This window comes from Coffea arabica, chromosome 8e (genome assembly GCF_036785885.1).
Source record: "Coffea arabica cultivar ET-39 chromosome 8e, Coffea Arabica ET-39 HiFi, whole genome shotgun sequence".
Lineage (NCBI taxonomy): Eukaryota > Viridiplantae > Streptophyta > Magnoliopsida > Gentianales > Rubiaceae > Coffea > Coffea arabica.
This window is the reverse complement of record NC_092324.1, coordinates 44,489,858-44,511,098: the sequence shown is the minus strand read 5'-3', so window position 1 is coordinate 44,511,098 and position 21,241 is coordinate 44,489,858. Positions and strand designations below refer to the sequence as shown.

At 35.2% G+C, this 21,241-nt stretch overlaps 2 protein-coding genes across 3 annotated transcripts; both read left to right on the top strand.

Annotated features, from left to right (window-relative positions):
* Positions 1-412: 412 nt before the first annotated feature.
* Positions 413-4,631, top strand: LOC113704867 (LRR receptor-like serine/threonine-protein kinase EFR). Its single transcript, XM_072062074.1, has 3 exons — positions 413-3,092; positions 3,873-4,288; positions 4,437-4,631. The coding sequence occupies exons 1-2, from the start codon at positions 503-505 to the stop codon at positions 4,283-4,285; spliced, it is 3,003 nt and encodes a 1,000-aa protein (XP_071918175.1). The 5' UTR covers positions 413-502; the 3' UTR covers positions 4,286-4,288; positions 4,437-4,631.
* Positions 4,632-16,232: 11,601 nt separating this feature from the next.
* On the top strand, positions 16,233-20,057 carry LOC113703709 (uncharacterized). Of its 2 annotated transcripts, none has more exons than XM_027225164.2 (2): positions 16,233-19,274; positions 19,488-20,057. In XM_027225164.2, the coding sequence occupies exons 1-2, from the start codon at positions 16,538-16,540 to the stop codon at positions 19,901-19,903; spliced, it is 3,153 nt and encodes a 1,050-aa protein (XP_027080965.1). In that variant the 5' UTR covers positions 16,233-16,537; the 3' UTR covers positions 19,904-20,057. The 2 variants fall into 2 exon arrangements, with proteins under 2 accessions (XP_027080965.1, XP_027080966.1); XM_027225165.2 differs by having other exon boundaries at positions 16,236-19,274; positions 19,503-20,057.
* The last annotated feature ends 1,184 nt before the right edge of the window (positions 20,058-21,241 follow it).

The window sequence follows — 21,241 nt, the reverse complement described above, 5'->3', positions numbered from 1 at the left end:
TAGTGCGTTTTTAGTACTTCAAGTTGGCACACAAATCACAAGTCAAATTCAGGTTGCCATGATGCCATCCAGTCCACCAGGCCTCGATTTCTTAGTGCATTTTGGGTGGTACTCTGATAGCAAACAAATGCTATATGGCAACATCAAGTGTGAGTTTACTAGAGTAAATGAACTTGTTTTATGGGCAGAAGACTTAGATAAGTAAGTCAACCACAACCAGGCATGTAGAGGCCACAGGTATGAAATTAAAGCAACATGGCGCAGACTGCATGTAGACCAATTGACTGATTAAGTCAACCCCAAGTCCTAGACACTTCACAAGACATAGGAGTAAAAGATCAGCTGCAAATACAACGCTCATTCTTCAAACAGAAGTAGAAACATGGAGCATCCAAGTTCCATTTCGTGGGAATTTTCAGCAGCAAAGATTTTGCTGCTGCTTCTTCTCGTTGCCCTGAATTTGTCACCACATGCCTCAGCAGAAAGTGGAATATCTCGAAACATGACTGATCTACTTGCTTTGCAAGAGTTGAAGAGCCAGATATCTGGTGATCCAAATGGAGTTCTGAACTCGTGGAACCATTCAAAGCACCACTGCCAATGGCAAGGAGTCACATGTGATACGCGACATCAGAGGGTCACAGCCTTAACTCTCTCAGGTATGGGCTTGTCTGGTACCATATCTCCTCATATAGGTAATCTTAGCTTCATGAAATCTATCCATCTTGGAGAAAATCAATTTCATGGTGGGATTCCCCAAGAAGTTGGTCTCCTGTTCCGTCTAAGATTTCTTAACATGTCCAGTAACAACTTAAAAGGAGAAATTCTGGTTAACTTGAGCTGGTGCTCAGAGCTCAGAGTCGTAGACTTGATATCAAACCAGCTGGAAGGAAAAGTGCCAAACGAGCTTGGGTCTTTGAAGAAGCTTGTGGCCCTTTACCTTAATGAAAATAATTTGACAGGTGAGATTCCTCGGTCACTTGGAAATGCATCTTCAATGACAGAACTTGCTCTCGCATACAATCACTTGAATGGGAATTTGCCAAAGGAGTTAGGCTTGCTTAAAAGCTTATCATGGATTATAGTCGGGGTAAATGGCTTGGTTGGTGACATCCCTTCCTCTGTTTTTAACATATCTACCCTGACATCCTTTGTAGCAGTGGAAAATATGCTCCACGGAATGCTACCAGCCAACATAGGCCTTACCTTACCAAATCTGGAAGAGTTGGAACTCGGTGGAAACCAATTCCATGGCAATATTCCAACTTCTATTACCAATGCCTCCAAGCTTCAATTCTTAGATTTGTCCCAAAACAAATTCGAGGGGCAAGTACCAACTAATCTAGGAGATTTACCAAATCTTCTGGGGTTAAATCTTGCAATGAATCTCCTAGGAAGTAACTCTGCTGGGGACTTGAGTTTTCTCCCATCTTTGACCAACTGCAGCAGGTTACATACACTTGACTTCCCTTTGAACCATTTTGGAGGTGAATTACCAAAGAACATCGGTAATCTCTCATTGCAACTCACCTATCTTCATATGGGATATAATAATATCTCAGGAACTATCCCTAAAGGATTTGGAAATCTTGTCAATCTAAACATATTGAGCATGACACAGAACTCCTTCACAGGTGGCATTCCAGGTGATTTTCCTAAATTGCAAAAGTTGCAGGCCTTGGACCTAGAAGAAAACAAGTTGTCGGGACAAATACTATCCACACTCTGCAACATTACCTCTCTATACTATGTTGGCTTATCCAAAAATAGCTTAGAAGGTAATATTACCCGTTTTCTTGAGAATTGCAAAAATCTAGGACAACTCTCCCTTTCCTGGAACAACTTCAATGGCAGCATATCTGCACATATCTTTGGCTCATACCTCTCACTAATTAGTCTAGACTTGTCTCATAACTCATTGATTGGTTCCTTGCCATCTGAAGTAGGAAAATTAAAAGGCCTCAATGAACTTGACATTTCCTACAACAAATTACATGGAGAAATTCCAGGAACACTAGGTGATTGTTCAAGCTTGGAGGAGCTTTACATGCAAGGCAACTTTTTCCAAGGAACAATTCCAATGCATTTGGCTTCTCTAAAGGGCATCCAAAAATTAGACCTTTCAAACAATAACTTGACTGGACCGATACCTCAAGGTCTAGAGAAACTTATGTTTCTGAAATATCTAAACATTTCTTTCAATGATCTTAACGGTGAGGTACCAACTGAAGGAGTTTTCAGGAATGCAAGCCAAATATCATTAGCTGGAAACAGGAAACTTTGTGGAGGAATTCCCCAACTACGGTTACCACCATGCATCACCAAAAGAAAGAAGAAAAGCAGGCATTTACTAATCATAGTTATATCTGTATTTTCCCCAGTGGCTCTGATTTCAATGATCTTGTTAGCATATATTATTGCATATAATAAAAAAGCCAGAAGACATGGGTCATCAAGCAAGCCTTCTATGGTTGACAAGCTCTTTAGAGTTTCTTATCACGAACTTCACCGTGCAACATCAGGATTTTCTCCAGCGAACCTAATCGGTTCAGGAAGTTTTGGACTTGTTTACAGAGGAAGGTTATATGAACATGGAGACAGGCTTATTGCTGTTAAAGTCCTTGACCTGCAAAAGAATGGGGCTTCCAAAAGCTTCAAGGCAGAGTGCAAAGCATTAAGAAACATCCGCCATCGAAATCTACTCCCTATCTTGAGCTACTGCTCCAGCATTGATTCCAAAGGTCTTGACTTCAAAGCTCTGGTCTATGAGTTTATGGGAAACGGAAATCTTGACTTGTGGTTGCATCCAGAGACAGCTGAAATGATGGGATCAAGAAATCTAAATCTCCACGAGAGATTAAATATTGCAATTGATGTTGCTTCTGCATTGAATTATCTTCACTACCAATGTGAGGTACCAATTGTTCATTGTGATTTGAAACCAAGTAATATCCTTTTGGATAATAACCTTGTTGCTCATGTGGGTGATTTTGGACAAGCAAAGCTTCTTGCTTCAACCACTGATAGTTCTTCATTACAAGGAAGCAGCAGTGCTATAGCAGTAAAAGGATCCATGGGATACGTAGCTCCAGGTAATAAGTTTTCCTATTTTCAGCAACTAAAATCATATGGATTGTCAGTATTATATGTTTGTGAAATATTGACTTCATATCTTCAGGTACAGATGGTAGCTTATATACGTTATCTGTGATGTACAAAATACGGTAAAATAAGTAGTCAGGTAGCCAGTTACCAACTCCAATGCATCTAAAATATAGCAACTTTTACTCAAAAAACCCACATGTGGACTTCAGCCACTTTACAGGTTACACCATACATTTGTTTTCCTGCTTTCAATTATGTGCACCTAAACTTACTAATTGTCAACATTACAGCATTAGCAAGACTAAAGTGAGAAAGTTTGATGAAAAACACAATTTTCAAAGTTCAAGTTCTAGGAAAAAGTTATCATCATGGACAATTCTTTAGCTTAACATTCCATGACATATATTTCAAGATTACCTTTCATTAGACGTCAAATCAATACACATGATCTATACTTTGCGCAATATCTATTCATTTCATGCATGCTCTACCATCTTACTTAATTATTTTGCAGGAAGAAATTTCAATTTTTTTAACTTGTTAATGAATGAGAAAACAACTTAAGAGTTCAATCAGTTTTTTTTTTAATTCCTAAAGATTCTTGCTTTTCTGAAAAGATATTCATTATCTAAAATATTTATAAGTTATGACAACCTCTCCATATATGCTTTTCATTCTTAGCCTGCAATTTCAGTGTACGGTCTACACAGACATATATCTAAGAAAGGTGTAAGTTATAAATTCCTCTTCTGCTGCAATAATTTCAGAGTATGGAATGGGACTTCAAGTATCTACCCAAGGGGATGTTTACAGTTACGGGATTCTTTTGCTAGAGATGTTTACAGGAAAGAGGCCAACAGATGATATATTTATGGATGGATTGGACCTGCATAATTATGTTAAAACGGCTTTGCCTGAACAAGTTCTTGAGGTTGTGGACCCAATATTACTTCTTTCAAAGCAAGGAGATGAAATTGAAGAAGAGTCTGCACAAGTGGGATTAGACAATGATGACAAGAAGATGGAATGCATCACTTCAATATTGAAGATTGGGGTCGAATGTTCAGCAACATCACCAAATGATCGCATGCATATGGGGGAGACAGTCAGAAAATTACATCGCATTAGAGATGGCTTTCTTGATGCTAATTACATAAACAAAGCAAATCTCGATATTTGACAGGTATGTATCCTGGATATCATTCTTCAACTTTTGATTGATCTGCCTGCTCAACTTTTTGGCTTTGCTGAATGATGGTAATTTTTTGCTTATGTTCATAGCATGAAAGTGGAAATGAAGGGCACGTAATAATTACATTCTTGATTTGCAGTTTCGTGATAGTGGAATGATTCAGATATCAAACTAAAATTTCTGCTGAGGAGAGGAACAGATTGAAGAGATAATTAATACTTGTAAGCTGAGGTGATCGGATGCTTCAATCAAAGAGTTCTGTAGGTGACTGTCAGCATATTGTTATATCATATTTCTTGATTGAAAACTATGAATTGTCTGTTTCATGGTTGAATCTTTTCAAAGCCTTTAGATCACATAACTGTCAAAAAATTTTTTTTTTTTTCTGCTGAACCAAATAGCTGCACCAATTAGTACTACACAGAAAGCAACTTATTAGCTTAAAAGCTTTTACAGAATATGCAGATTGCTTTCAAGGAAATTTAAAACAAAAAAAAAAAGATTTTCACCGCTCAGAATATGCAGATTGTTTTATATACTCAACAAAATTTTTGGTTCATTTGTTGCGTTACACCTTTGACTCTTTCAGATGACCACTAATCTTTTATTCGACCAAGCCCTCAACAAACATCACAACAGCCATCCTTTAATTCGAACTAAAGCCCTCTTAACAATTTATATAATTAAGGTCCTAATGAACAAAACTTGACATGGAAAATGCTAGCCCTACCTAAATAATTCTATCCGGAATAGTTACCTAAACAATTCTATCCATAGTTTATTGCGGAATTGATAAATTCATTTCATTTAAAATTTAGCCTAATTTACTCCTTCCTAGTAAAGAAGAATGGGTGTGATGAGGCTAGAGTTGAAGTGAGTTCATCAGTTTCCCAATTATTCAGATTTTGATCACACCATCTTACCTTGTGAGTTGCCATAAGATACAAGGTAACTAATAAAGTTGCAGTACTCTAAAATCCATCAAATATCAATATGATCCATAAACATAATCGATATTTTCTTCCTTCAAGATGCTAACTATGACATAGTTAGCCTTCTAATAATGCTACCTGTCACACAGTTAGCCTGTCATAACACGCATTTCATCAATGCTAGCTACCATATATATAAGCAACTAGTCCTGTTAAAAGTAACATTACACAAGAATTCAACGATGTAGTATCCATTTGGATAGTATATTATTTGAAATATTATTTGGAATAATTATTGTAACACTTTATGTGATGTGATGTGATGTATGTGAGATAAAAAGGTGGGTTGGAAAATGACCGGTTCTGCCCCTTAATTGATCCAAGGCCGGTTTCACACTGGTTTAACGGAGAAAAATCGAACTAAAACTCTATTTTCTTCTCCCCAATTCATTTTAACTCAATTTAATCATCTCCCAAGCCAAAAATCAACCCAGGGCCATCATAATTAACCCAAAGCTCATTTTTAAACATTAACAACAAAACAAATATATCATCTTAAACCAAATGAAGAACCCATTAGATCTTAGAATTAACATACAATAATTCCAACTAATAATCCACCCAACTTACCTATCAACGTAAAATATGATCAACCACCATAAATCCTAGATTTAAATATCAAAGGATAATAAGTACTTAGTCAAATCTCAACATCCAAGCAAACCAACCAAAATCCACCATATCATAAAGTCAATTTATCAACCAAATGCCCCAACCCAAATTAAACCGTAAATAAACTAAAAAGAACAACTAACTTATCTTGACTAACAGACAAAGAAGGATATACTAGCTTCTTTCTTGCACTTGCATTGGAATCCCTTAACTCTTACTTTGAGAATTTTAAAAGGAAATGCAAACCTTTAGAGGAAAAGAAAAAGAAAAAGAATGAACTATTTGGTCAAAAGAAGAAAAGAAAGAGAAAGAGAAAGAGAAAGGAAGGCTTCTGCCACTGACAATTCAGAATTGTACAACAATTCTCTAATTTCTTAGTACTCCAATTTCCACCCTAAAAGTTTTATAATTGACACCAAAATCTTTATAGAAAATGCTTGGGTTACACCTTTGTTCAAGACAATTCAAACTACGTAAAAATCCCAATTGTTACCAAAAGGAAAAACAAAAACAGCTCTAATTCATTATTTCGTGCAAGAAATCAAATTCAGAGATGACAGATGTAAATACTGAACGAGAAAGTAAAAGCAGTTCGATTGGGAGACCGCCATTTCTGCGGCCGTTATATCTCCCAAGCGGGCAGGTCCTCTTCTACTGTAGATTTCAAACTTCAATAGGGTACGACTCACTTCAATATTGAAGGTTGGGGGCCGAATATACAGAACATTACCAAACGATCCGATGCATGTAAAATCACATCCCACCCGAGTAGTAGCTTTCTTGGTACCAAAGTAACCCAGGCAATTCTCAAAATTTGAAAGATCTGCAACTTCTTTCTCTCGCATTGATGTGTCGGAGCTAGCAAAGAAACAAATTTTTTTTTTTATTTTCCCTAAATCTGATTTCATTCGACCTCACGAAATTAAGCTCAACTTGTTTCTGATCGGTTTCTGCCACACAAGCATGGAAGTGGAAAAAGGTCTGTCGGGGATAAATAGACCTTGATTTGCAGCTGCATGACGAAACAATATGTAAAACTAATATGTAGCTATAGGCTTGATTGAATTAGATGCAGTCCATAAAAACATCTCTGGAGCCATTATGATATTATGATGTATCTGTATGTATCTTGCCGTAAAATCTTTCAACTGGAAGTGTGAATTTGCAGTTATATCTTTATTAATGTGCATGCTTCACAATTATTAATGCGTCCCTGTTTCATACACCAAGAAATTCCTTGGGACATAATTTTTTATTCTGCGACACTATGACATAAAATCTTTTCTAAACCACAGCTGCAGCTGATTTTCCATTTTTGGAATTTTTTTCCTGTTGTCAAATTATACAATAATTCTCGAAACTTCATCTTGTTTGGTCATCTAAATGACATGCTTGGCGTAGCAAATGGAACCTTGAAGAGGGTTGCCCAAACAACACGTTTTTCTATCTTAATTTCATGGGTGACGTTGAAGAGTTGGCTGCCTTCTGTCGTGGGTGTCGAGGTCATGGGGGCTCAAATCCCCCTATTCTCTGCTGTTCGCTTCTTTAGTCCTAATCCTTCCTACTAGCAAAACCAAAGAAAAAAGAGAACTAAAAGATAATCATAAAAGGTGGCAAAAAAAAAAAAAAAAGAATTAAAAGATAATCATAAAATGTGGATATAATTTGTAGTGCATTTCGATTCAACTCTTTCAGCTTTTAATGAATGAGAAATAGGTTTAAATTTTGATATATTTAAGGAATCCTCCGTATAATTTAAATCGAAGTAATTGGAGGTCTAACTCAAGCCTACATGATACGACCGATCAATAAAAATATCCTACCTTTATCATGTATTTCATGCATATACATTACACTAGATACATATCATATTACTATTCATGCCTTGGTGGTGAAATGGAAGACACGCACTCACCTCAAGTTGGCTCACAAGTCCTCCTACAGTCCACCAAGCCTCGATTTTATAATGCATTTTGAGTGCTTTTCTGACTGCAAGCAAATTCTATATGGCAACATTCAATTTGAGGTAATTAGAATAAATGGCTTAATGACATGCTGCTTTTTTGTAATTAGGTGTTAGTAACAAATAGTCCCTGTATTCATGAAACCTAAATTGCACTTCCAAATAATAATCTATGTGTTTGGATTACAAAAAGATAATTATGCCTTCATTGTTAGTATATTGTCAAGCGACAATTTTTTTTCTCTTTGTTTTCTCAATTCCTACTATGAAATACAAATTTTGATAATAATATGCTAAAGAACTTTTTATGAAAAAAATTTAATTGTCATAAGAAATTAAAATGTATATATTTATTCTAAGTAATTTCTATTTCATTAACAAATTAAATATTTAGTATAAATATTTTGCTGATTTGTTCTCTTTTCCTTTGCCCTCTTTTTTCTTTATACTTGCTAACAATTTATTTGACACACACACACACACACACATAGTTATTTTTATTGTAGAAAATCTAACTATTGTAAATTATTATGAGACCTAAAAAATGTATATTTAGTAATAGTTTTTTTGTATAATTTCTATTTTTATTAGCAATTAGTGCAGTTACTAAGATTGCGATTAACATCTGTTGACAGCAAGAAATGTTTTCTTTTTTTTTTTTTTTCCAGCAGACAACAAGACATGCTACTTAAGGGAAGAGATGAAGTTGCTAATTAGAGTTGAAGATGGGGATGATATAACAAGAAGACTAAATGAAACCAAGAGAATTCTTTTTCTGCATTAGGTCAAGAGTGGAGAGTAAAATGAAGAGAATGCTTTTCTATATTAGGTCAAGAGTGGAGATCTAGTTGACCTGAAAAGAAGACTAGGTAAGACGAAGAGAATGCGATTTAGATATGTTAAATTTGATTTTGTATGGTGACTAAAACTTCTTAAAATCTTGTAGCAAAGTTGGCCAAGTTTGGAAGATCTCAAACTAAAATAGTAAAATGGAGCAAGTCAGCGTTTTCTGGGGACCAGTTATCAAATTTCTGTCATCAATGGATACTAGGTAAAACATTTTAGAATCACATTGACATGAGTAGAAAGAGTATTAAAAAAAAAAAACAAAAAAGCTTTGACATTGTCTTTTTAGCAGAGAACAAGATATGTCACTTGAAAGGAAGAGATGAAGTCAAATTAGAAGATGGAGAAGGAATAAAAACAAGACCAAGTAAAATAAAGGTAATGTTTTTTCTGTACTAGGTCAAGAGCAGGGATCAATGCATATCTCTGATCTCACTATAAGTTATTTGTGCTAATTGACCTGAAAAAGAAGACTTGGTAGAACGAAGAGAATGAGATTTAAAAATGTTGATTCACTTTTGTATAGTGATTGAAAATTGTTAAAATTTTATAAGTTCCAGCAAAATTGGTCATGTTTGGAAGATGCGAACTTAAGATGGAGCAAGTTAGCTTATGTAACTGCAATAGTTTACGCGATTTGACATTGTTTTGTATTAGAACCATAATGATACGAGAAAGAATATTGGCTGACCCGAAAATTCCAGAAGTTGGGATATATAAACAGTACAACGTTGTTTTAGGACAACAGAGACGGGAGAAAGAGCATTGGCTTGAGCAATCCGAAAAATTTCCAGTGCTATTGACTCACTAGTTTGTTGCAATGTAATTCAATCCAATTTTCTCTCGGGAAAACTGGAGCTTCAAAATCCCACTTCTTGGAGATTTTGGTTATCATCAAACAGAATTTTGATCCTGCTTCTGGTTTTAGTTCCCATCAACTTGTCAGCAAATCATGCTTCAGCAGCTAATCGATTTAAAAATCAGACTGATGGACTTGCCCTCCTGGAATTCAAGTGTCAGAATATCTAATGATCCATATGGAGTTCTCAACTCATGGAACAACTCACAACACCATTGCCAATGGCAAGGAGTCAAATGCGACAAGCAACATCAGAGGGTGACAATGTTGAGTTTGACAGGCAAGAGCTTGTCTGGAACCATATCTCCTCATATTGGAAACCTCAGCTTCATGAAGTTTATGCAACTTGGGAAAAATCAATTCCAAGGTGAGATTCCCCAAGAAGTTGGGCGCCTGTTCCGACTGAGATATCTTAACCTGTCAGGTAACATATTGAGTGGAGAAATCCCAGTTAATCTAAGCCGTTGCTCGCTGATGAGAACCATTGATCTGTCTAAGAACACACTTCAGGGCAGGATTCCTGCTCAGCTAAGCAATTTGCAGAAGCTTGAAATTCTTTATCTTAGTTAGAACAATTTGGCAGGACAGATTCCATCCTCGATAGGGAATATATCGTCATTGATGCAGCTTGCTCTCGTGTTTACGAATTTGGAGGGCAATCTGCCCCTGCAGATGGGCTTTTTAACCAGCTCATCTAAATTAGGAGTTGGAACAAATAACCTGTCTGGTGAGATCCCTCTCTCTATCTACAACATTTCAGCTCTTGTTATCCTTTCACTAACAAATAATGACTTCTATGGAACTCTTCCAACCAACATTGATCTCCTTTTACCAAATCTGCAGTATTTGTGGTTGGGTGGAAATGAATTCTCTGGCAAAATTCCAATTTCAATCACGAATATTTCTGGGCTTATCTCACTTGATCTTCCGGTCAATAACTTAAGCGGGGAAGTTCCAACCAGTATAGGAGATCTGCCATTCCTGGAAACTGTAAACCTCGAATGGAATCTCTTAGATAGTAATTCGGTGGGAGACTGGGATTTTCTTGCATCATTCACAAACAGCAGCAACACAATGTCTCTTGAAGGGAACCATAATAACTTTGTAGGCAAAATACCTAAAGTCATGGCAAACCTATCCTATCAACTTACTAAATTAGGTATCGCAGGAAATCAGTTATCAGGAACTATCCCAATAGGACTTGGAAATCTTGTCAATTTGTATTCCTTGGACATGTCAACTAACTCTCTTTCAGGTCCAATTCCAGGTGATTTTGGCAATCTTTACAACTTACAATATTTGAGCCTAGGAGAAAACAAGTTTTCAGGAGAGATATTATCCACTCTAAGTAACATTACAACTCTTTCTGATGTATACCTGTCAAACAACAAGTTTGAAGGCAATATATCCGGGAATCTAGAGAAGAGTAAGAGTTTGCAATTCCTGGATGTATCTAATAATGACCTAGGTGGCATCATGAACCCACAATTTTTCAGCATTCACTTGTCACTAATATATCTGGACTCCGCACATAATTCACTGAGTGGGCCTCTGCCTCTCGAAGTAGGAAGGTTGAACCACTTGGAAGTATTCAATGTTTCATACAACAAATTTTCAGGACAATTTTACTCTTAAATATTTTAATGAAATTCTCTTATTTGATATGCGTACACTTAGAATGAGTTTTAAAATTATTTGTTAATTCTTTTTCCTTCTTATTCCTTTTTGTTAATTTTTCGCCAATGAAACTGTAGAACTGTCATTATTGCCTCTAGTTTCTATTGTAACCAAATATCGAACTAGTGATTTTTTTTACGAGTTAATTTTATATCTAACTCAATGTTTTTGTTAATCTTTGTTTTCTATTTTTTGATATTAAAATTGACATAAAAATGAAAAAGAAATGGCCCAAAACAACTACTAAATTATGATAATTCCATTACGTGAAAAATTAATAAACTTTAAATGAATTATTTCAACATTTTCTTTTCTATCTTGTAAATTTAAATCCATAATAAAATAACATCAAAATGTATCCTATTATAGTAATGAAATTATTATTATAGTTGTTTATCACATAGTAGATATGGACATGAAAAATTTGGCACCTTTTCCTTATAATTATACTAGATCATCTGATAATTGTATAGGAAAATAAATTAAAACTCATTATACAAGTGCATTTTTGGGTATTCATTTAAAATTTGACCAAATCAATATTATTTTAATGTTTTGTTACTACAACTATCAAATCAAGGGAGGTAAATATGATTTTTTAAATTTCAGGGGAGCTCAATGAAATTGTCAGAAACCTCTCCTGAGGTTTCTGAAATTATCCCCAAATAAAAAGCATAGTATAGATGCAAGTAATTTGTAGCAGGTTTAGTATGTTCATGAATAACTATTATTTTGGCAGTGCAATCTTTTTTTGCTTATTGATTAATTATGAATTGATCCAAGGTGTAAATAATTGAATAATAATATTTTGACAACGTATTCGCAGTTGTACAAAGAAATAATTGCATTTGAAGTATTTATTTGCCATATTAGTCTTTAAAAAGTTATATATACAAAAATGGTGTGGTGCAATCATAAATGCTAAATACTACAACTCATACAAAAGATGAAATGTATTCTCTGGGATGGTAATAAATTTATGATGTGTGTGATTATATTGACATCGGTATTCTTTTAAGTTGAAATAAAAGGAAAGGTACCATAGTGCATTTGCGCGTTAGTGATCTATTACTATGTAACAAAATTAATAAGTTAACCAATATAAAAAGTGAATTAATAAATGTATTGAAAATTACTATGTACAATAGTGCAAGTGTATTGAAAAAGGATAAATAAAATTAGAAGACAAGGATAAAAAGAATAACTCAAATGCATTAGGTGTGATAGAGGTTATTAGAAGAGACAAATTATAAATGAAATTAGTTGGAAGAGACTTAGATGAAAAAATAAGTAGAACTCAAGTATAACAAATTAGTTGTTATACAATCAAAGTTGATAATGTCTATATTGGCAGAGCATAAATGATTAATTCTTGAAATAATAATTATGGTAAATGTGTGCATGCGTGTGTACATGTGTATATGTGTATGTATTAGTAACCATGACGAAGTCGAATATTCCATATAGGTCCACTTTTGGCGGATATGAGAAGTGGGATGTTATGGGCCGTATGTAAGAAGGTTGTGAATAAAAGTTATAGGATGGAAGCGAAGAAGAGTTAAGTATTACCAATTTTTTTTTTTAGTGTAAGTGGCAAGTCTCGAGCTTGGAACCTCTTACTTACACTCCATCTCGCGTACTATCTAATTCATCCCTTCCTCTCCAAGTTTCGTCCATAGTACAAGTAAAGTGTTCATGAACATGTTCGAGTTTGGTTCATTTGAGTTTGAAAAAAGATTGATGGTATAATAAATGAATCAAACTCGAACACAATGCTAGGTTCATTTAATAGTCGAGACGAGCACGAACCTGTTCACAAACTATTCGAATAGTTTGTGAACACATATATAATGACAAAGAATAAATGAATAGCAATATAAGTATATTTTCAAATATAGGATATATATTTCTTGTTTCATAAAAAAGTAATTATACATGAAGTTAATATTATTTAATTTGTAAAACAAAGAAGCATAATTAAATTTATTCGAAATCATGAATGATTTTTAAAATGCATGATTAAATAGTTTTCAATCTGAAATTGGAGTTAGAGCTCAAGCTCAAATTCGAATCAATTAATTTAACAAACTAACGACGAATTTGAACTCGAACATATATGCAAATTATAGAAGCGAATTTGAGCAACATTTATGGGTCGTTTAATATTCGATCAAGGTCGAATGGCACTCGTACAATATGGGAACAGATCTTGAACATCATGTAATTAGATCGAGTATCGATTTAACTCGTGGAAAACATATTATACAAGTATAATAAAAGTAAGAAAATCTGTGAACCTAGTAAAATTAAATGGTAGAGAAACTAAATAGAAAATAGATGGCTGATCGCCTGCTAAGTAGGAAAAGGGAATAAAATTTTTTTGGGTAATTTGGCAAAGAGCAAACCAGTTCCCCGGGAGTATTTGTACTTTTAATTTGCAAACACAGCCCTCGGTGCTGATCAATTTGAATTATTTTAATTATCCGTTGTCATCTCTACCCACCACTAGGCATTCACGGACCCCATGGAGAACACCTCACTCACTTTCAAACTGGTGACAAATCGGTATTGTTAGGCTGCAACGTAGGACGAGGGGCCTGGACGGTTGTCTCTGACAATCGTCCAGGCAGTTCATCAAAAAATTTGTGAGGCTTCAAAAATTTATGCGGCTCAAATCACATTTTGTAACTCGATTTTCACGTCGTGTGGGATCCACAAAAATATTGTTCTAGTATTACCCGCTGTTGTTCTATTATTACACTTTGAACAGATGATATTATATCATGTACAAATGATGTTACACCTTTCGGAGCGATTGTCAGAACAACCGCTCCAGCCCCGCGTCGTTGCCGCTCCAGCCTCGCGTCCTGCAACGAAACATCAGATACTGCCCTCCCCATTATTGCTACCATGCTACTACGGTGGCTCATTGCACACCACGTCCTTCGAAACCATTGCTTTACTCTTGCTGGAGACATCTGTACTGTCTCCACTATATAACCATCCTTTGTTAAGTAAAACCTTTTGATTGTCATTGTCAATTGGGATGATAAATGATGTTATAGCTGTCAGATGTTATTATTAATGAATTCAATACAGCGTTGCCTACTTGAATAGCCATTCCTTTTAATTTTCTTTTCTCACTTTGAATTTTTGTGTCGTGTACTAAAACTTTTTTACACAAACATGTTTATTTATACAATGCTCTCAAGAAATTTGTGTGATTAAATGGTATACATTTTACTTCATTTCTTTTCACTTTTTCCATGTTACAACAGTACTAGCCTATTGCTATAAAAAAAGGTTAATTATAGTTTGTTCCCTTGAACTTGATCTTTTATAACACTTTGTCCCCTTGAACTTTAAATATATATACTTTGCCCCCTTCATTGATTAAGTCAAACATTAATGATGAATTTTTCATCCAAAATTTTAACAAAATAACATTAATACCCTTACATAAAAGTTCTAGAATAATGCTATACTTTTAATTGGAATATGAAACATTTTACTAAGACAAACACAAAGTCATATGAAAAATTAAAAAAATAAAAGATGGTATAATACCAAAGAATTGAAAAATTGTATTGTGGAGAAAAAAAGAATTTAAAAATTCCTAAAGAATCTGCACAAATTTTTCATTGCTTATCTTTCTTCCTTTAAATTGTAAGCGGATTAGTTTTGGTAATTTTCATTTACTTTATAACTTTCACAAGATTTTCACGAGTTAATAAGATGCTATTTGATAATTTTATACCACATTTATACCTTGTTTTATATTTTGTTTGCATTCTACATTAAAAAAAACCAAAAATCCTCTAAATATATTTTTATTTTTAATCATGTTTTTATCTCATATAAAACACATTAAAAAGTACTACAATAAAAAATATAAGCAAATAATTTTCATTCCAAATGGACAAATTAATTTTATTTTTTTAAACATAAGTATTGCTATGGCATTGAGATAAACACATTGAGTTGGTTAGACTTCTTTTTTGTCAATTATCTAATTCATTTTAGTGCTAAAAGATCAAAATGCATAGTATAATTGAGTTCAAATGCATTTAGCAACTATTAAAGAAATAGGTATTTATTATATTACAATTATTATGTGTGTTTAAGAATTATCTAGGGATATTTTGGTTACAAAAAATATAACTTCGTTTTAATCCCGTCAAAAAGTTAGCCACAATGAGTAAAGTGTATATATTTGGAGTTAGGGGGGGCAAAGTGTTACAAGGGCTCAAGTTTAGAAGGGCAAAGTGTAATTAATCCTATAAAAATTCGAAATCTCTTAACACAGAGCAACGTCAAGGAAGAATAGAGAAGACAAACGGAACCCTTCCCAACCACCCTCTTCCAGCAGGGAGAACCTCATGAGCTCCCTCTGCCCAACTTGTCAAAGATGGGGCCATTAATTGTTGAAGAGGATAAGAGAAAGAGGGCCGGAAAAGTTAAAATCACAACTCAGCAGAGCAGACAAGTGATTGAAAGCTTTGGATCTTTCCTAGAGCGGACGAGCATTGTGTTTTAGTGGCATGTAGGCTTAAAAAGCAAGTCAAAGAGCAACAACTTGGCCCTTCCCAGTTATGGTATAATGGACCATCTCTAGCACTAGTATTTGTGGGGCACCATCTCCAGTATAATAGACTGAGAAAGCTAGGGGGTGCGTTTACAGTGCAATATTTGGAAGTTATTTGGGAATTTTTGAAGGAAAAACGACCTAATAATACCTTTCTAAAATATGATGTATATAAGTCAAAAAAAGGTGATTGAAATAATTGTTGAATGAATATTCCCCAAAAGCTTCAAAACCCTGGAGATCCACCGGTCACATAATGGACTAGTGGTCATCAGGAATTGGAATATGTGGTACAAAATGTGAATACGTGATCCACTTTCTCAATTCATTTTTGTCCTAAATTGGAATAGCCTTCTAGTAGTGTTCACATTGATTTTAATCAGTTATTGATTTGGTTTTTTATTCATAAAGTGGCTCTTCATGTCTTAAAATTTCGCATTTTGTAGAAACATTTGGATGTCAAAATAATTGAACAAAGGCCGAATTGTGAATACTGTATGATAGTGCACACTTCCGAATACAATGTCTCTCATTACCAGGTGCCATCCTGGTTTGTTAACACCATCTAGTTAGCCGCCAGAAGAGTATTCCTATATCTTGTTTGGCTATATATATATATATATATAAACAGCAACATTGATGAATGTTTACATTAAAACATCAAGTATCAGCTAGCTGCTAATTCTTGCCTCATTCCTTCACAAAAATGGAGCCTCAAACTATCATGTCTTGGGGGTTTTGGTCATTATCAAGAAGCATTTTGGTTCTCTTTCTAGTTTTAGTTGCCATGAATTTGTCAGCAAAAAGTAATGCTTCAGCAGTTGATGGATTTCGAAATGACACTGATCGACTTGCTCTGCTTGAATTCAAACATCAGATACTTGATGATCCGCATGGAGTGCTGAGCTCCTGGAATCATTCTGAGCACCATTGCCAATGGCAAGGCATCACATGTGATACTCAACATCAGAGAGTCACAGCCTTAACATTGGCCGGCAAGAGCCTGTCTGGAACCTTATCTCCACATATAGGAAATCTCAGCTTCATGAAGTCTATCCAGCTCGGGGCAAATCTGTTCCATGGTGAGATTCCACAAGAAATCGGTCGCCTGTTCCGGCTAAGATTTCTCAATTTGTCAAGAAACACTTTCAGTGGAGAAATCCCTGTTAATCTGAGCCATTGCTCACAGATAACAACCATTAGTCTATCCAGGAACAGATTACAAGGGAAAATTCCTGTTGAGCTAGGCAATCTGAAGATGCTTGAAAGTCTTTATCTTTCAACTAACTATTTGACAGGAGAAATCCCTTCATCCATTGGGAATCTGTCATCATTGATATCACTCTACCTTGTATTCAACAATTTGGAAGGGTTTCTGCCAAAGGAAATCGGCTCGCTAACAAGATTGTCTGAGTTAGTTGCTACTACAAACCAACTATCAGGTACGGTACCTGATTCCATCTACAACATCTCTACGATGACTAACTTTTTACTAGGAGGCAATTTCTTTCATGGAAGCATTCCAACCTACATTGGTCTCACTTTCAAAAATCTGCAAACACTGTCTCTTGGGAAAAACAATTTCTTTGGTCGTATTCCAGTTTCGATCACCAATATTTCTGGGCTCAATGCACTTGATCTTTCAGACAATAAATTTGAAGGACAAGTTCCAATTAATATTGGAGATCTATCGAATCTTCAATTCTTCAATCTTGGAGGGAATATCTTGGGAAGTAATTCCACGAGGGATTTGATTTTCATTTCATCATTAACAAATAACAGTAATCTAAGGACTTTTGCCATTGACGGTAATAATTTTGGAGGCACAATACCTAAGGTCCTGACAAACCTTTCATATCAACTCACTGGATTAGGCATGGGGGCAAATCAATTAGCAGGAACTATCCCTGAAGGATTTGGAAATTTCTTCAATCTGTATGCTTTTGATATGTCATCCAACTATCTTTCAGGTGAAATCCCAAGTGATTTCAGTAAATTTAAGAACTTGCAATTTTTGGGTCTAAATCAAAATAGGTTGTCAGGGGAAATATTGTATAACCTGTGCAATGTAACCACTCTATTCCATCTGGATTTATCAAGTAACCTGTTTGAAGGCCACAATATAGTTGGAAATATCCTTATGAACTGTCAAAACTTGCAAGAGCTGGACATATCTCAAAATAAACTCAGTGGTGTTATACCACAGCTTTTTTTTGAGATGCACGCCTCACTAGTATATATAAACATGGGGAATAACACATTCAATGGATCTCTACCTCTTGAAGTAGGGAAGCTGATCCACTTGGTTGTTTTCAACATTTCCTACAATATGTTTTCTGGGGAAATACCTCCCTCACTTGCTGATTGCTTAGACTTGGAGCATCTCCGTATGGAAGCCAACTTTTTCCATGGAATGATACCATCCAAATTGGCTTCTTTAACGGGCATCCAAGAAATAGATCTGTCAAGTAACAGCCTGACTGGACAAATACCACGAGACCTAGGAAAACTTCAATCACTGAAGTACCTGAATCTGTCCTATAATGACCTTGTAGGCAAGATTCCCACTTCTGGAATTTTTGCAAATGCAAGCCAGGTAACGTTGATTGGCAACCACAAACTTTGCGGAGGCATTCCCGAATTAGCTTTACCAACTTGCCCCATGATCAAGCCAAAGAACAATAAGAAGTCTAAGGTCATTGTAGTGTTGTCAACGGTTCTACCAGTAATGGTTTTGGCTATTGGTACAATTTTTCTGTATTACGCGGTACACCAGAGAAGAGATAGAAGGAAGAAAGATTCATCTACCATGCACACGGGAGGTGAAAAGCTCTTAAGAGTTTCTTATTTTGAGCTCAAGCATGCAACTGCAGAATTTTCTGCTGATAACTTAGTTGGATCAGGAAGTTTTGGCGTTGTTTACAAAGGCAGGCTAGATCAACATGCAAACAGGGTCGTTGCTGTTAAAGTTCTTGACGTCCAAAGAAATGGGGCTTCCAAAAGCTTTAAGGCTGAGTGTAGAGTATTAAGGAACATTCGCCATAGAAATCTAGTTTCAATCTTGACTTACTGCTCCAGCATAGATTCCAAGGGTCACGAATTCAAGGCTGTAGTGTACGAATTCATGGAAAATGGAAGCCTTGACATGTGGTTGCATCCAGAGTCTGCTGAAAGAATGAAATCAAGAAATCTAAACTTTCATCAAAGGTTAAGTATTGCATTGGAGGTGGCTTCTGCCTTGGATTATCTTCACAACCACTCTGAGGTAGCAATTGTTCATTGTGACCTTAAACCAAGCAACATTCTTCTGGACAAGGACCTTGTTGCTCATGTGGGCGATTTTGGATTAGCAAGGCTTCTACCTAGAAACACTATAAGTTCTTCCCAAGAGGGAACTAGCAGTTCTGTTGTACTAAAAGGAACCATTGGATATGCAGCTCCAGGTAATTATCCTTCTAGCTATATCTGCATAATAAAGTCTTGTATGACAGTTTTCAATTTTTTTGTCCTACAAAAAAGTGTAATTTATCTATTAGACGAGATAAGATTAAAGCATTCATGTTATTAGTACAATGGAAATGAGCGGCTCATACAAAATGTAAATTATCTATTACAAGAGCCATAAATTCTTTTTTATTTGCTATGCTGTTGATCAGAATCAATATTTTCAGAGTATGGGTTGGGGCTGGAGGCATCAACTCCAGGGGATGTCTACAGTTATGGCATGCTTTTGCTAGAGATGTTCACAGGAAGGAGACCAACGGATGCTGCATTTGTCGATGACTTGGACTTGCATAACTGTGTTAAGATGGCTTTGCCTGAACAAGTTTGGAAGATCGTGGACCCTTCACTCCTTCCAGAAGAAGTAGAACAAAACAGACAAATATATCGGGTTGCTGCAGAGGATGAGGATATAGGCTTGCCAGGTGATACAAACAAGGTGCAAAAATGCCTTGTTTCGATCTTTCAAGTTGGACTGGGATGTCCCCAAAAATCATCCAAAGATCGCATGGACATGAAACAAGTCACAAGAGAATTACATCTCATCAGAGATGCCTTTCAAAGATGTTAATTAGATACCAGCAGGCAGTGGAGCTTTTGAAGTATTTCTATTGCAATAAAAACTTGGATAATATATATGCATTAGTACAGTTTGAAATGCATAAAATGCATCAATGTTTTGATCATTGCAGAGCTTTGATAAATGAGGATTTTCCTTTTGTCTATTTTTCTGGTGCAATAGCAGCCGATAATCTAGTGAGACAACAGTAACTCCAGAATAAGCTCAATTCACTAAAGCAGCCGATTGGAAACAGAGACAAGTCTATAAATTAAGGGCAAATTCCACTTTATCCTCCTATGATTTAGTGTTTTTTTACATAACCCTCATATGGTTTCAAAAGCTATACATAACCACTTCATGGTTTGGATTAAAGTATCAAAGTGACGGAAATGATCATTTGTGACGGAAACCTAAAATATCAAAAATACCCTTATGTAAAGTTGAAATTTATTTATTAACCAAGGGGGTTATGTGTATATTTTGAAAACTCTAAAGGGGTTAAATGGTAAAATATTAAACTATAAGGGAGTTATATGGTAAAACACAAAAATCATACGGGGTTAGTGTGTTATATATTTATAAGGGTAATTTCGACATTTTTAGAGGTTCTGTTACGAATGACTATTTTCGTCACTTTGACACTTTAATCCAAACCACGAGGGATTATGTATAACTTTTGAAACCATAAGGGGTTATGTAAAAAAGCGCCAAACTACAGGGGATAAAATGTAATTTACCCAAAAATTAATCACCTGTAAAATTGAAAAAGATTACTACCCAGAAAATCACTTATATCTATAAAGAAGAACTCCAATGAGATTTCTGTTTAGTGATGAAGATTGAAATCAGGGATTTCAAATCTCACCATGATCAATTTACAGTTCTGACCTCTAATTGCATTTGAGTCAATAAGAATTGGTCCCTCGGAACACTTGGACCAGTCAAACTCATAGCTCACCAATCGTGCGCAGTGTGGAAAGGTTTTCCCAGTCAGCCAGTGCCGTTGTCCGGATAATAATGATGATATTTCACAATGCGCACGATCTTAAATTAGTATTGCACAATTAGTTTTTTTTTTGTTTTTTATTATAAAGTTATATATATATAAAAGAAACACAATAGTAGAAGTAATATAATTAATCAAATAATTTATAAATAAAATACTACGAGTCAACTCAGAATTAGTGGAAGAAAAGACTCGCAAGTAGTGAGATTTAAATCAAGAATTTCATAAATTAGTTAAGTCATCTAAATGTCACACACATCATCTATTAGTATTTCAATTACTTGTACAAGTAGGTCTAAAGAGTGGCGCATTGTCACTTGGACCGAAGAGATTGAACCAGA

What these genes read in the sequence shown, in the direction of transcription:
- LOC113704867 (XM_072062074.1), top strand. Translation starts at nt 503, where the DNA reads ATGACTGATCTACTTGCTTTGCAAGAGTTGAAGAGCCAGATATCTGGT. An exon ending in CATGGGATACGTAGCTCCAG is followed by an intron (nt 3,093 to 3,872) that starts GTAATAAGTTTT and finishes CAATAATTTCAG; the next exon opens with AGTATGGAATGGGACTTCAA.
- LOC113703709 (XM_027225164.2), top strand. Translation starts at nt 16,538, where the DNA reads ATGGAGCCTCAAACTATCATGTCTTGGGGGTTTTGGTCATTATCAAGA. An exon ending in CATTGGATATGCAGCTCCAG is followed by an intron (nt 19,275 to 19,487) that starts GTAATTATCCTT and finishes GCTGTTGATCAG; the next exon opens with AATCAATATTTTCAGAGTAT.